Source organism: Terrapene carolina, unplaced genomic scaffold, assembly GCF_002925995.2.
Source record: "Terrapene carolina triunguis isolate 2854851 unplaced genomic scaffold, T_m_triunguis-2.0 Scaffold96, whole genome shotgun sequence".
Lineage (NCBI taxonomy): Eukaryota > Metazoa > Chordata > Testudines > Emydidae > Terrapene > Terrapene triunguis.
In genome coordinates, this window is record NW_020664447.1 from 40,240,839 (window position 1) to 40,257,923 (window position 17,085).

Genomic DNA, 17,085 nt, shown 5'->3' on the forward strand with positions numbered 1-17,085 from the left:
AGCTGCTATGTGCTACAATAAGAGGGAAGAGAAAGGGGTGCATGAGTCAGAGATAAGGAATCGAGGAAGGGGAATATTGAAGGAGGAGAGTCTTTTGATTGAGAATAAAGGGAGATAAGGAGAAAGTTGGTTGTTAGAGCAAATAAGGAATGTAAAGGGGATAATCAGAGGGGGACAATATTATAATGGAAGTGAAGGGTAGGAGTGAATGAGGGGCTGATAGGGATAAGCCTACCACTATCTCTCCCTTTGTGCCTTTCATTTTCCCTTTACTAATTACCCCGTCCTCTCACACTTACCTGACCTTCGGTTTGGAATTGGGTTTGGCTCAGAAATCCTATCCACTTTGGCCTGTCTGACAGGTTGCTAGAGAGAAGACATGTGCTCTGCTAAATTTTCTGGATTCAACTGCGGAAGCCCATGGTAACTAACCCCTTATATACTGTCTGTCTCTCCTAATGAGCACTCACTCGCATGTTATTGCTGCCTCACAATAAAGTTGGAGCGGTCATCTCTCAAATGTTGTAAATAGGAGGAAAGAGTGAAATCTTGTCTACAATTCATGGGTTAATTTAAAGCATTGAATAAAACAGAGCAAAACTGTGTATAAATTCATTGAGCCCTGTTTTTTTCCTGTTCAGTTCAGCATTTTCTCTGTCTGGTCTTGCTGGTCAAGGACCTCTTTATGGAGATGGGAAGAAATGAGATGTCCATGTTGACTTGAGACGAGCAATCACAAGAAGTATTTTGCATGCCCATGGACTCTGGAAGAGAGAGCTGGTATTGCTCTTGCCTAGCCCTGTTCCTCTCTTGAGAGGAGGAGACAGAGGCTAGTGTTGGGTGAGCACAGATCTGGCAGCTCAGCAACTAAACCTGCTCCTCCCTCTGTCGATCTGGCCGTGGCTTGTCTCATGTTTCCATTCTCTTACTCTCTCCCTCCTCCAGGCCCTTGGCTTTTTTTGCATCTACATAGGCAATCAAGTCAAGCATATTAGTCTAAATGTCTTAACCATTCAATAGCTGAGGGAAGGGCACTGTGGAAATCCATGCAGGAACCAGGCAGCCCTTGCTGATGGGTGTACCCCGCAGCTTTGTTGCCTACATCTTCTCACTGGGCGCAGTGGCAAAGTGGGGAGTCTCAAAGGCCCCACTTAGAGTCATTAGCAGCATATCTTATCACTCCACATCTGAAGAGACTGAGCTTTACCCAAAGATTGTGTGCAAGGTCAAACACAGGGGTTTGTTGGATCTGTCACAAGATATGTACTGACTATGTTTTTGTGCTTATAATCTCTATGGTTACATTGATGGGTTTTCTCATCACACAGTGTTGTGTCATCTTCAGAGAAGTGTTAGGAGGAGCCTCCAGAATCTTCTGTCACACGAGCTGTGATGTCCGAAAACCTCTGTTACATAAACTTTCATGTTCAAAACCTTCTGCCATGTTGACTCACATGCTGAAGACAGGGGATTATGTGAATGAACTAAATTAGCTCTTTTTGTTAAAATTTGTCAAAATCCATGTATTTATTGTCCTAGCCAGCATTCCAGTTACCAAAAACGGTCACGTTCTTGCTATATGTGGATTTTTATGATTCTGTAGGTATTGGTAGCTCACAAAAATGGTTTACAAAAAAGGTGAAAATCCAACCCTGAAAATCTTGAAAAAGTGATTATTATAACACACAGTAACTTCACAAACTCGCTCACACTTTAAAAACTCTCTAAGTTTTAAAAAATGCTAAATTTTGTAATTTTAAAATTTTCCTTCAAAAAAATTGAAATTGGAGAAAATATTAACACTTAATGTGGCCAATTAAAAGGAAAATCCTTGTGCTACTTTTAACTTCTGGCAGAACCTCCATAATACGGCTTCAGTTTTGCTCCGGATAAGTATCCTCATACCATCTGATTTCAAATCCTACACGCTTGTACAATGAGCATTCAGACCAAACATCCTACACTGAAATACATTTGTATTATCTATTATTGCAGTAGTTCCCAGAGGGCCCAGCCAGGAATGCTCGCTATTGTGCTGGGTTGCTGTACCAACGTATACAAAGAGGTGTTTACAATATGGTCTGCCACTGATGCACCAGTTTACACAATAGTTAATTTCACTTCCCCAAATTGAGAGAGAATCCTTCCCCTAATCAGCCTTTGTGGTGTACCGAACTGACCAAAGTTTATTTGCTCAGATCAAAGGTTATGCTAAATGTCTGCTAATACCTTCCCAAAATAAGTGGCTTCTCTCCTAGCCAGCTTGCGTTACTTATAGTAACTTTAAAATTTTTACTAATTTATTTAATAATTCAAATTGATGTCAGAAGATCATTAAATCTCTAAAGACTGAACTTTCTACAGTGACAGGTTCTGTGTTCAATTTGCACTTTTAGAGGAGATGTACATGTGACCCGGTGTGCCTAGGACAACCCTCACTGGAAATGCCAAGGACAGGGCAGGCTGCAAAAGGGAGAGCAGACACTCCCCAAACTGGTGGTTGGTTAACACTGAAGTTAAACTTACCAACCAGTCACAAACAGTGCTTCTGATTCCCCATACTGGTTATCAAGAAGCTAAAAAAGAAATCACACAGCCCCCTTTATGTGGAAAATACAGTATTTTCCACATACATGCATCTAATGAAGCCCATGAAAGCCCATGAAAGCTTATGCCCAAATAAATTTGTTAGTCTCTAAGGTGGCACAAGTACTCCTCGTTGATTTTGCTGATACAGACTAACATGGCTACCACTCTGAAACCTAAAACTAAAGGTTTATTTTAAAGAAAAAAGAAAGAACAAGAAGAGACTTGTTAAATGATAAAGCGCTCAGATACACCCAGAGACTTCAAAGTCCATATATCAGGTTCTTAGCAGTATTGGTGAGATGGCTGGCTTGAAAATCCCTCTGGAACACATCCACAGCTTGGATGGGTCATTCAGTCCTTTGTTCAGAGCTTCAGTTTGTAGAAAAGTTACTCCAGAGGTAAGAAGCAGGATTGAAGACAAAAAGCAGATGATGCAGCTGCCCTTTATATTCCTATTGCTATGTGGCTTGTATTTTGTGTCCCAAACACAAGCTTCACAGCCCATGGGCATGGAAAAGCCTTAAAGCCTCTGTCTATAGGTATGCCCCTACAAGTCCTGCTGACTCACGAGGTGTATTCCCTGGCTCCTTTCAGTGGATACATTGTACAAGTGATGACCCTTGATGGGCCATCGAACAGGCTAAGCAGTGCTGATGCCAATCTGTCTGGGGGTGTCACCCAGAAACAAAGCACAAGTTTAGAAATACCCTACATATCTATAACTCATAATAAAAGGTGATACAAATATATAAACAAAATTATCATACTTGGCAAATGGTAACATTTTGGCAGATACCTCACACGGCCTATCTGGTCAGATTCCTTGTAATTTTATTATATTGGTATCAACAATATCATAGTGTCCCACATATTCTATACATTGTCACAGTACACCGCTGTGTTCCTTTATGGTGACTTTATTGCTAGCTTTTCTTGTTTTCTTAATCTACAATAAAGGTCCCTCTGATTAAAGCATATATTTGTTCTTTGTGTATGGTGAAAACATAACATGGCCTGTCTTCGAGTTGGCTTTACTTCTGGATAGATCTTGTATAATTTTTTTACGATAAGCTGTGGGAATTCTTTATGGCTCGTGGGTGAGACCGTCTGTAAAACTATCCTTTGGTTCAGGATTGTTCCTTCTTTTCCAGGGGCAAGGTGTGGATCTGACTGTGAAGGTTGAAGAGAGGTGCGTCAGATACCAGAAATTCCTAAAAGAACATATGATAAGCAAATACTGTTCTCATTTATAAACTATCTTGGTAACTGTTTTACCTATCTCAGTCATACTTACGGTTCATTTTACTTGACAGTCTCAAGTGAAAAAAGGTTCCTAGTGTAGAGGGTTTTTTCTTCTGTTGTATCAGTTCACTGTAACTTTACTGTAGAATCAGTTTTCCTTGTATTTGAAACTTATTGTATCTGTGGGCTCAGAAAAAGAACTGAGATTATAACAAACTTGGGGCTGAGTGCTGAAGAGTTGCTTATGGAAGTCAAATCTGAAAAATTTCAGAGTGGTAGCTGTGTTAGGCTGTATCAGCAAAAACAACAAGGAGTCCTTGTGGCACCTTAGAGACTAACACATTTATTTGGGCATAAGCTTTTGTGGGCTAAAACCCACTTTATCAGATGCACGGAGTGAAAAATACAGTAAGCAGTATATATATACAGCACGTGAAAAGGTGGGAGTTGCCTTACCAAGTGGGGGATCAGTGCTAATGAGGTCAATTCAGTTAAGGTGGAAGTGGCCTATTCTCAACAGTTGACAAGAAGGGGTGACTAGCAAGAGAGGGAAAATTACTTTTGTAGTGCTAACGAGGGCAATGCAATCAAAGTGGATGTCACCCATTTCCAACAGTTGACAAGAAGGTGTGAGTATCAGCAGAGGGAGAATTACTTTTAGTAGTAACCCAACCACTCCCAGTCATTATTCAGGCCTAATTTGATGGTGTCCAGTTTGCAAATTAATTCCAGTTCTGCAGTTTCTCATTGAAGTCTGTTTTTGAAGTTTTTTTATTGAAGAATTGCCACTTTTAAGTCTGCTATTGAGCGTCCAGGGAGATTAAAGTGCTCTCCTACTGGTTTTTGAATGTTACAATTCTTGATGTCTGATTTGAGTCCATTTATTCTTTTGTGTAGAGACTGTCCGGTTTGGCCAATGTACATGGCAGAAGGGAATTGCTGGCACATGATGGCATATATCACATTGGTAGATGTGCAGGTGAATGAGCCCCTGATGGTGTGGCTGATGTGGTTAGGTCCTATGATGGTGTCCCTTGAATAGATATGCGGACAGAGTTGGCAACAGGGTTTGTTGCAGGGATTGGTTCCTGGGTTAGTGTTTTTGTGCGGTGTGTAGTTGCCGGTGAGTATTTGCTTCAGGTTGGGGGGCTGTCTGTAAGTGAGGACTGGCCTGTCTCCCAGGGTCTGTGAGAGTGAGGGATCGTCCTTCAGGATAGGTTGTAGATCCTTGATGATGCACTGGAGAGGTTTTAGTTGGGGGCTGTAGGTTACAGCTAGTGGCGTTCTGTTACTTTCTTTGTTGGGCCTGTCCTGTAGTAAGTGACTTCTGGGTACCCTTCTGGCTCTGTCAATCTGTTTCTTCACTTCAGCAGGTGGGTATTGTAGTTTTAAGAATGCTTGATAGAGATCCTGTAGGTTTTTGTCTCTGTCTGAGGGATTGGAGCAAATGCGGTTGTATCTTAGAGCTTGGCTGTAGACAATGGATTGTGTGATGTGGTCTGGATGAAAGCTGCTTCAAATGGTAATATGCGAACTCATCCATAAACTAATGCATGTATGAGCACGGGCAGGAGAGCTAGCACTCAGTTCCAAACAGTACAATGTGTGTCATTATTGGTAGATTATATTTTTTCAAAGTATAGCTGATTCCTGTTTAAGGCATGGTCTGGTATAAACCACACATCATGTCATTAATACACATTTAAAATATTTTCAATCTGCTGAATGTTTACGACTTTCCTCTAACCAGATTTTATATCTGCCTTTTTCAGGGAGGTTGTTACAATTCTTTTAGACATATTAATAGTTCTATCTCTCTATTGAGATGCACGGGCATTCGGCAAATATGTAAGGAGTCAGAGCCCTGTTTCAAAGAGCTTATGGTGTAAAAAGGCAAAATGGAAAGCAGGGTTGGGGAAGGGATACAGCTTAAAAGTGAAGTGACTGCATAATCTTGTGAGTGGAAGAACATTAGAACTAACTTTAGTTGTTTTGCTGATGTCTTGCTTCTAACTGTTCCCTGATTTGTAATAGATTTATCTAAAAAGTGTATATTCTGCTTTTTTGACTGTATAAACGTTTTTCTCCCCATGTATCATCTGAGAAATTGTATAGGTGATTGAACAGACTTGTCAGGTACAATTTTTTAAATATTTTATTTTGTTTTTTAATGTTTAATTATCTGATGGAAGAGAGCAGGTTTGGAAGCTTCATTTTTGTGAGGCTATCCTGATGATGTGAGGCCTTTCAGAGGGTCTTGAAGGAAGTGTGAAGTTTTTGGTCTGGAATGCTGAAGTAAGAAAACTGTTCCAGAGATGGGACAAACTGTGCTTTTTTCATGGCTCTTATCACTTGGACAGCTTGGTTCTTTAAAATCAGATACTAGTAAAACATAAACAAGAATGCAACACAGGTATGAATGAAAACCAAGGAAAAATAAATGCATTTAATTTCTTCTTAACTGGTGAGGCAGGATACAAAATCAGAGAGGTAGTCTCAAGTGATAAGGGCTCTCTGAAAGTTCATCTCTCTCTTTTTTGCCATTCCTATTCTCCTTTGTTCTCCTCTTGCTTGTGGGAGTAGCTCTCAGGATCTTGATGTGCGCATCAGTTTTGACCTCTGTAGAGGGGAGAGAGAATTTTTGGACATGAGGAAGAAAATAGTTTCTCATGCCCTAAAGAAGACACTTGGTTTGCCAGAGGAACCTAAGAAAGATGAGGTATGAAATCCCTTTTTAGAGAACTCTGTCCTTTGTGACTAGTTTTAGGGGGCGATAACTGTACTGTCAGTGAACCTCAGCCTAATGGGAAAATAGATTGTAAGCACACAGGTTTTGAAAAAGCAGTTCAGAATACAAGACAGTCACAGTTTGGATTTACAGTAGCAGAACAGGGACAAACAACCCAGAAAAAAACAGGAGAAAGCTATTTGAGCTGCTAATAGTCTCTGTTTTCTGTCCAAAATGGCTGCTCATACTCCTGGATAAAATTACAGAGGCTAAATGAGCAGAAGATTTGGACATAGTGGGCTCAGATTTTTAAGGTCAACAGAGCCCTTTCAAAGGAATACTTATCTGTCTTACTACCTCCCATATTTTATTTTTGTTTATAATGAGAAAATCCATTAAATGAAACCTAAAACCAAATGACCTTGTATGTGTGTGTGTAATTTAATACATAGGTATGTAATGCAGTATACTCAATTGCATGTTTTTCATAGCCTTTCATTTTTCTATTCCTGTAGATCCCTGTAGTGGCAGTAGTGGGATCAGGAGGTGGGATGAGAGCCATGACTGCTTTCTATGGCAATCTGTCAGGACTCCAGCAGCTTGACCTCTTGGATATCCTGATGTATATGTGTGGAGTCTCAGGATCCACCTGGTATGTCACTGGAACTTTTCCCCCATAGTCCTTTGACCTGAGAACCCAAGTCAGCATAGACTGGGGAATGATACTCTTCTGACACAATTTACTTTTACCAACATGGATGATTCAGTGATAAGCTCATATATTTCCATAGTCTCTGTTATTCATCTGGTTACTTATTTAATTATCCTTCAGATTTCTAAAGTTCAAGCTCTGGGTGCCTCTCCCATAAATTAAAAATTACAGGATAAATATACCCAGAGGACTGCCCATAAATAAACCCACCTTGGTCCACCCCCTCTCAACCGCCTTAACTAAAGGAGGAAAAAGGTGAGATTTGTAGCATGCTCAGAAGGTTAAGAAATCTGGGCTCTGGCAGACCAAGTAGGGAGAATTGAATTCCAGAATCAAGAGCCCCTCACCGGGGATGCCCTATCGGCAGCTCCCTGTTGTTTATTTTGAGGGAGCTCCAGCTTAAGTGCCCCGCTGATCTCCATTGTAGGAGTACATCACAGGGGGAGAGGGGATCTGAGTAGCCTCCCTCCCCCGAATCAGTGATAAAAAGGAGAAGCAGGAAAGTAAGGTATAATATCTTTGCCCCCCCTTTTTTAAGTGAGCATTTTTCTTCAATCCATGCAATATTTTCATTAACATAATTCTTATCAAAAGATTTCAGACTACTTCCAGTTTCAACGAGTCAGATCCATCTCTCTGGGGCCTTAGTCCCTTTGCCACTGAAAGTCTTCTTTCTAAGAAATGAGGTTTTAGTGATATCAGGCTTGTAGCAGAAAAATCAAGGGACAAGCCCATGTAGCATTAAAATAAATTGGCCTGCAGAAAGGTGTGCAAAGTATGTCTAGGTATTAAGAAAAAATAATGTGAATTAAGTTAGAGGGAAGGCGCTGGAAAGGGGATATGTTTGTGCCTAAAGTAGTCTGAGATACTGAGGTAAAGAAAAGAGGGCACATAGGAAACCCCAGACATTAGATGACTATGGTAATCGATGCCTTAGGAAAGTTTCTTCATACTAATAATTAATTAGGTTGTTACTGAAAGTCTGAGGGTGTGCCCAGAGATATGATATTAAGACTTTAAGAGAATGCAGTTTTGAGGCCCAAACTGTGACCTATCATAAAATTATTTAATAGGAAAACAAATTCCTTGAAGATTCCAAGGTGTGCTGTAGACTACAGTTTAATATGTTGTTAAATAAAAACAGTGATGTTACTTTCAGTTCTGTTCAAATCACAATGTGGGGAGGGCAGCCATCTTTCTCCAGACGTTTGGCATCTTGTGTAATAATTTGTTGTTTACTGAAAAACTTGGTGGACGTTTTACTAGGTGTTTGTCTAAAATCTACAAAGACCCTCACTGGTCCCACAACGACCTCCAGGATGCAATTAGCGTTGCTCGGAAACTTGTGACCAGCAGCAAAGTGGGGGCGTTTTCTGCTGAACGACTGGTGTATTATTTCCAGCAGCTGGTCTTGTTGGAGAAAGAAGGACGGAAGGTCACACTCACGGATTTGTGGGGCCTTATCATAGAATATTTCTTACAACAGAAGGTAATGAGAGTCCTGGATTGTGAATGATTTGTCTTCAGAATAGGAGTTTAACAAACCTGTTTGAAGCCTCAGGCAACTTATCTCTTCAGACTTGTGGAACACTTCTTAAATTTCTCCCAGAGAGAAACAGAATTTTACAGGAGAAATGAAAACTTTAAATAATATCTAACGGTGATTAAAGCCCCACGTGATTATCCTATGTTAATCATAAACCTATTCCATGCTAATGTAATAGTAAATATCCTATGATAATCATAAATACGTAGCATTTTGTATTTTCAAAATGCTTCACAACCATTAGCTGACTCATCTTCATAACACCTCTGAGATTAGATAAGCATTACCTCTTTTTGCGGATGGCGTAGCTCTGACACAGAGAGGTTATGTTACTTGTCTAAGGCCACATGCTGAATAAGAGACGGATAGGATTAGAAATCCAGAATCCCTGGCTCACAGTATTTTCCTCAGTAGGTATGTGTGTCTAGTACTTCGTATTTGCTATTATGTTTTTTATTGTCTCTCCTGATGCCTAAAGGAACCATTTATGAGTACTAAACACTGTGAGATCTAGTTTTTTCTTATGTTATTTCTGTTTCTGGATTGTGGAAATACCGAAAGATGAGATCATGAATTCGACAAATTACTCCATGAGGTTTTAAAAAAGCCCATGAAAAACTAAAGAGAATTTGCTTGAGAATTTCCTTTGAGTTGTTCACTATTCATGCTGTGTGATTGGTCAGATCAGTCACATGGTATTGCAAGGGCAAGAGGAACCTTCTATTTAAAGGCAAAACTGAACACCAAAGTGATATGACATTTCCCTGCCATATCCAGCAGGATCCATCGAAGTTGTCTGACCAGCAGTCAGCAGTCAGGTGGGGACAGAACCCCTTCCCTATCTATGCGGCTGTCAATGTGAAGCCCAACATCAGTAGCCATGAATTTACAGGTATGAAGTGAAGTGTTTTTTTCCCCCTCTAAAATCTGTAAATTACATTTCCCCCTCAGTTTTAATTATTTTTGTCCTTGTTCCCAATCTTGTCGCAGCATAGTAATGATGGTGGGCAGCAACATAAATTCTCCTTCATACCCTCGCTACGTTGAATGTACTGGGTGAAATCCTGTTCCCATTAAACTCTCAATGAGAGATTTGCCATTGACTCCATTGGGGCTAGGGTTTCACCCATTATGTATATTTACCTAACTTTCCCTGCCTTTTAAATATGTGTAATGATGTGTTCAGTAGCACATCTTCTCTCGAATTGTACTTGGCAATCCTAATTGTAATGCCAAGACATGGTTTGTTTTTGGCTGTATCTTTCTGTGGGGATATGCACATCTTTATTTGATGTTTATTTGTTTTTTGTCTCCAACATGCTTTTAAATGCTGATATGATGGATTGAAATTTTGTTTGGCTGATTTGAAAATCCCATTACTTAATTATTCCTGTTAGTGGCATGATAATACTTCTTTACATTCATTCTTCACTCCTTTTGCCACCATTAAAAATATCAGCTTGCGATGCTGGTGAAAAGTCTTAATAGTGAATTCCTGTGAATCTCTGTTAAATAAACCTCCTGTCAATCATATTGCTCCCATGCCATACGTAAGATGTATGTGGGAGAATTTCACCTTATGGCATTCATGCATTATTCATGCATAGACATCATTTAGTATGGGTTAAGAAACTGAATTATTCTCTTAGCCATTCTCACAGGAATGGGGTGGGGATGAAAACGTTTATTTAAGTGTATTTGTGAGATAATTATCTTGGTTAACCCTTTCACAGAGTGGTGTGAGTTCACACCCTATGAGTTTGGTACCCACAAGTATGGAGCCTTTATCCGCATAGAAGACTTTGGCAGTGAATTCTTCAGTGGGCTGCTACTTGGGAAACGTCTGGAGCCCAGAATTTGTTTTCTGCAGGGTAAGATCTGATGCTTCTAGAAACACTCTATTATGCTTTATAGCAACTGTAACTTGATGCACATTGATGAGAGGGTTAAGAATAATCAGATATTTAATTTTTAGTGACTTATATCAACAGCTGCACAGTTGAATAAGATGTTGTCCCTGGAGACTGTTAGGCATCTAACCACACTCTGTGTTCTTAACTGAACAAGACTTTTATTAAAGATAATATGTCCTATCCCAATTTTGTCCTGCATATGATGCATATCTGATGTGGTGAAATTGAGTTTGGTCATGCTGTTCAGTGCCTGAGAAGTCTGGGGGACCTAAATTAATACTTTCCTTGTCCATTTTCAGGAATATGGGCCAGTGCCTTTGCTGCCAATCTAGATGAAATCTGGGAAGAGGTCATTTCTTCAAAAGTTGGCTTTCTAGAATCTCTGAAAGATGCCATCAAAGCTATAGGTAAAGGATAGACAGAGACTGGGCTTTCCTTAGTCATATGAAAGGGCCTTGAAAATATCTCCTCCATTCAAGGAAGTAACCCCTTCTCACAACATAAAAGAAGATAATTTAGGAGGGTCTTAACAGCACTGCCTACTGGTAGCCCATTTAGTTTAGATCAGGGATCTCAAACTCAAATTACCACGAGGGCCACATGAGGACTAGTACATTGGCCTGAGGGCCACATCACTGAAACCTTTTCATACAAAGATACAAAAGCCCGCCCTCGGCCCCACCCCCACTTCACCCCTTCCATGAGGCCCCGCCCCTGCTCTGCCTCTTCCCGCCCCTTCCCCGCCCCCATTCCAACCCCTTCCCCAAAGTCTCCGCCCCCTCCCTGCCCATATTCCAACCCCTTCTCCAAATCCCTGCCCTGGCCCCGCCTCTTCTCCACCTCCTCCCCTGAGCGTGCTGCATCCCTGCTCCTCCCCCTTCCCTCCTGGAAAGTCCTAAGTGCCACCAAACAGCTGTTTGGCGGGGCCGCGTGTTTGAGACCCCTGGTTTAGATAATGGGAACATTGTGTGGGACTGACAGAGGAGATAAGAAAGGATAATAGTTTGTAATACAAGAGATAATACAGGTTCTCCTTACCAGTATAATGAAGAAAAAGAGAAATAGGCAGCACCACAACTTTTTGAAACTTCACGACAGCATCAGATTCTGGACTTATTTACACTACAACTATTATGGAGTCAGAGGATTTGGCAATATCACAGTTGTCCCCTGAAGCACTTGCAATATGTTTGAAGTTTGTAGTTTAAATAGTACTTATCTGTGTCTGCTTAGCCAGGTGAAAACCATGCACTGTCCAAAGTGGGGACATGGGTAGGCCCCACCTATACTAGAGATTTTAACTCTAGTATACAAGGTTGGAGACAACTGTCTTAATTGTTTTCTCAACATTCTATTGTAGGTGGGGGCTTAATAATACCTGTCATTTAAAAAATATTGCTTGAGGTGTTAGCTACATGAGCCCTGCTAAAGACAGTAACAGTTGTGTTTAAAATCCCAGCTGTTGTAGGGGGAAATGTCAGTATAAAATGGCTGGTGTCTTGAACTCAGGGTGAAATGGTCAGGGAATAGTGATATTTGAGCTTGGATGAAGAGATCTGAATTCTGGTTTGTTTGTTTTCTTTTTGCAGATGAGGCTCGTGGACGCCAGACTCTGGACCCTTTACAGTTAGAAAGGCGAATGGTCATGCCAGGTGGAGCTTTCTCACATTTATTTCAAGATATATTTAAGTCTCGCTTCTCTGCTGGGGAAAACATTAACTTCATGCGTGGACTGTACCTTCACAGGGACTACGTCGATGCCAAGGAGTTTGTGGCCTGGAAAGGTGGGTAACAAGATTCTGTGTGAGAGAAACCAGGGCTGTGTGTCAGAGGAATTGGGGACAGTTAGGAAGAGAAAGATGACTGGTCAGTGACAGTGCAAGTATGTGTCATCTAAGTACATACCGCTGTAAAGCTTATAAAATGGGCAAGATGCTGCTCTGAGCAAACCATTCAATTGGCAGTATAGAAGGCTGGTCAAAATGCAGTTGCTGTCTTAAACAAGTTAAAAACATGTTGTGTCTGCTGCCACTGGGGTTTGTGTAAATCAGATCTCCATGAGTAAAATCACCAACACCACCAATGGAAATGCTGTTGGCCAAATGCAGTCTTCATTTACAAACAGGCAACTGCAATGACAGGGTTGTACTTGTATATATGACAGCAGACTTGGGCTTATATACTTCAGAGCAAAAGCATCCCAAATCTCTTTTGACTGTATTGGAAATTGCCATATATGAAAGTTATCTGTCCCAGAAGGAAGGATGGGCTTGTGCTTAGGGCACTGGATCAGGAATTAGAGAGATCTGGGTTCTGTTTTGAGCTCTGCTACTGACTCTCTGTGGGCAAGTCACTTAATCTCTCTTCCCTACCTTAAAGGGGTGTTGTGAGGACAGATTAGTTAATGCACATGAGATGCTTGGTTCCTGTGGTGGTGTTTGCTTATAAGCTTTTCTGTGGTGCTCAGATATAGATCTTTTTTGATTTGTCTTGTTTTGCTGAGTGTCCAGGGTGGAGGTAACTTAGTTTGATTTGGTGGTGTCTGGATGTTGGGGTGTGGGAGTACAGTTAATGTAATTCCAGGGTATTTAAACATTTCTCCTTAGGGTCCCAGATGATTTTCACCTTTTCTCTGAAATTAGATTGATGTGTTTTGTGTACTTCAGTGACCAGTATGATTTTGGGGTCTTTCAGGCACTCACCAGGATGCCTTTCCCAACCAGCTAACTCCAATGGAACACAGCCTGTACTTGATAGATGGGGTTTTCTCTATCAATTCTCCCTTTCCTTTGGTGCTTCAGCCGGAGAGAGATGTAGATGTCATCTTGTCATTCAACTACTCTTGGGAAGCTCCATTTGAGGTGAGAGACAAAAAGGAGTAGAATTAGGCAAACACATGTGTGTGCTGACCAGGACATCATGGATGAAATCAGAATGGTCAAATGCCCTATTTAGACATATCTCAATGACTGAGAGAATTATTACTGGGTATAATGCATTATACAACCTTTCGTCAAGTTTTGGGGCTTGCTGCAGAAATTACTGGGTGAAATTTTGTGGCCTGTTATGCAGGAGACCAGATTAGATAATCATATTTATCCCTTCTGGCTTTAAAAATCTATGAGCCTGTAGGTAATTGGTTTGAATCCGAGATCAATTTGGTAGATTTCCAACTGATGGCTGTTTAGTGATTTACCTGAAATAAATTGATGGTCTCAGTCCAGTTCCTGATGGACAAATATCAGTCTAAAAAATAACCATTTCCATATGAGATGAATCATTTTTTCTATACTTAAAATGCCATGTTAAATGAACATTATGTATATTTAGAAATTCGACATGACACTGCACATTCCTGGCTCTGAGGGCCCTTGACATAGATTTAAAAACACAAGGAAGAGAAGTTTCAAAGCAAATTTCTCATCCCTCAAACTGTCAGTGTGTGACACCAACAATCAAAATGTGTGATAAATGACCAAAATGTGGCACACCATAATATACAGATTTAAAAAATATATATAAAGCATGTTTGAAGGATGTTTTCTCGCCGTGTTACTTAAATAAACCAATTAAAAAAAAAAAAAGAAAACTGGAAAAAATTAATTCTATTGCTTGCAGTAAAAAAATCCTCTGCCATATGGATCATCAGCAGAGTCTGAACTCTGGATTTTCACATTCCCAGCACAAGCCTTTACTTGAGTTACAGGAATAATTGCTCTTCTCTGTATGGAGCAGCCACTACAGGGGGACGCGACGCACACTTTGCCAGTGGGTTGCCCAGCTGTTGGCTAGACAGCAATAGAATATTGGAGACTGGAATCCTGGGTTCTGTCCCTGGCTTTCGGAGGGGGGCATTTTTTAGTGGTTAGAGATAACAATAGCCAAATCAGACAACTACATTGTTATCATTGATGATAACATTTATATTACAATAGTACCTGGAGGCTGAGGTTGAAGCCCTACTGTGTTAAGCACTATGTAGACATATACTCTTTTGAGCTCTTCTGTAAATCTGGCAATGAGGTCAGAATGGGAACTTCAGAGTGCTGTGCACTTGAAAACTCTCATCTTTATTTAGATACCTAAATGGGAGCTGAGCACTTTTGAATATCTGGCACCACCTGATTTTTAGATCTCATCCAGTAAAGAAAATAACTTTACTTTTTGTCTTCTGAGTTCAGGTGCTGCATCAGGCCCAGAAGTATTGTGAAGAACGGGAAATCCCCTTTCCACACATTGTTGTGAGTGAAACAGATAAGCAGAAGCCCAAGGAGTGTTATATGTTCGTGGATGATCACAATCCTAAAGTTCCCATAGTGCTTCACTTTCCATTGGTGAACAACACATTCCAGAAATACAAGGCACCAGGTAAGGAAGTGTGTAGGCGAGGTTCAATTATACATGGTGCTGAGCATTTTTAGCCCCATAGTCATGGGTTACTTAGCACCTTACAGGGTTGAACCCTAAGAACCTAAGACTTGGTCTACACTACATGCTTACTGCAGCATAACTACATCATTCAGGGGTGTGAGAAATCCACATCCCTGGGTGATGTAGTTATACCGACCTTAACCCCCGTGTAGACTGTGCTATGTGGGCAGAAGAGCTTCTCCCACCGACATAGCTCATAGAGGTGGGAGACCTCTTTCCGGTCGGCTTAGAGCATCTTCACCAGACACGCTACAGCAGCGCAGCTCCAAATTTGTAGTGTAAACCTGCCCTACAAGAAGAATCATTTGGAGCAGTAACTATATATTGGACATCGGCCACCAGAATATCCATCTTCAGTATCGCAAGAAAATATGATTAATGTGCTACTTAAAGTGATTAAATATTTATAATATTAAATGTAGAAATATAAAGGTTGGGTGTTCCTTACTCTAGCTGCTAGTTATTGGTAGAACAGACCATCTGTTTAAAACTATTTTAATGTATTCAAATATTCCAAAGTAGTTTTTGTCATATAGAGTATATTTGTTCAGGTGTACTGTTAGTTCAGTTTTCAGAAGCCCTCTTTACTCCATTACCAGAGATTCTGGGTTCCTTGGGGTTGGGGCTTCTGTCATAGCTTTGGCCTCATTTTTAAAATGTTGTAGTCTGAGTTTAAGCTGAAATTTTGTATTAGGATAATGGCAATGGGCCCTGTGGTGTTTGGTTTTATGAACAGTAACAACATTGGCATATGGAATTGTATTGTCCAAAGGTTTGAATGCAAAGCTGAGGAGTACTGGGGATAAGGGACTCTGGGTTCCCCTCTGTAGCTGAAAAAGTTCTGAATTAAAACCATTCACACTGCCTGTGAGATAGGAACCACGTATAGGGCTTGAAAACCCTACGTGGTTAAAGTGCTTCAAACATACACCTATTTTCGCCTTGTCAGGAACCTTGCTTGCATCCAGCGACAGGACAAAAGAGCCTTCTGCAGAGTTGGTGGAGCCAATGAACTAACTAATCTATCTATCTATCTTTCTATCATCAACTTGTGGGCAGGTAGTACCTCCTTCTGCTCCTGCACAAACATGGGAGCATCTTGTTAAGGGGATCTGTGAAGACTGTTATTGTCTGATTTTCTGTCTGCAGGAGTCGAGCGTGAGACAGAAGATGAGAAATCCTTTGGCAACTTCCCTGTTGAAGGGGAAAAATCTCCTTACCATTCTATGAACTTCACATATCAACCCAATGAATTTGATAGGCTGCTGGAATTAAGCCGCTACAATATTATGAACAACAAGGAAGCTATTTTAAAAGCCCTTGCTTTGGGCATGAAAAGAAGGGTGCTCAAGAATGCCAAAAGGAACTAAGATGCAGCCTTGTAATTAGGCTATTGACTGGTTGCAGGGCACTGAATACATGAAAGCTTCAGACAGGAACACCAAAGGGCTAAGGTATCTGCAAATGACCAACACAGCTGATAACTCAACTATGTTTCGTAGCTTCTCCAAATACAGAATGTCTCAGCTAGACTTCACTTCTGGGTGAAGTGTGTGAGTGGAGCTTTAATAATAGCATTAAAATATTTTTGTATGAGCATGTCTGTATGTTCTTACTGAGCTCTTGTGTTCCTGTGCAATGTGTGAATCAATGGGATTAAGCCAGTGATGCTTTTCCATTGATAAATATGTAATGCTGGTAAACTAATCCCCAGGTAGGGTGACCAGCTGTCCCGATTTTATAGGGACAGTCCTGATTCTTGGGTCTTTTTCTTATATAGGCTCCTATTACCCCCCCACCCCCTGTCCCGATTTTTCACATTTGCAGTCTGGTCATCCTATTCCCAGGATGCCTATTCTTCGGGGAAAAGAGGGTTTCGCTCCATATTCAGTACTGTCAGGGTGGCATCAAGAAGTGCCTAGGG

The 17,085-nt window shown here is 40.8% G+C and overlaps 1 protein-coding gene across 1 annotated transcript in view; it reads left to right on the forward strand.

The window, feature by feature from the left end:
• The window catches only part of LOC112104902 (cytosolic phospholipase A2 zeta-like), a 41,865-nt gene extending 25,334 nt beyond the window's left edge, over positions 1–16,531 (forward strand). The window contains 11 exon segments of the mRNA XM_024197503.2: positions 3,741–3,778; positions 6,415–6,550; positions 7,075–7,211; positions 8,538–8,760; positions 9,595–9,709; positions 10,551–10,688; positions 11,030–11,137; positions 12,320–12,514; positions 13,425–13,591; positions 14,912–15,098; positions 16,311–16,531. Of these exon segments, the coding sequence (XP_024053271.2) occupies positions 3,741–3,778; positions 6,415–6,550; positions 7,075–7,211; positions 8,538–8,760; positions 9,595–9,709; positions 10,551–10,688; positions 11,030–11,137; positions 12,320–12,514; positions 13,425–13,591; positions 14,912–15,098; positions 16,311–16,531 (1,665 nt within the window).
• Positions 16,532–17,085: the final 554 nt, after the last annotated feature.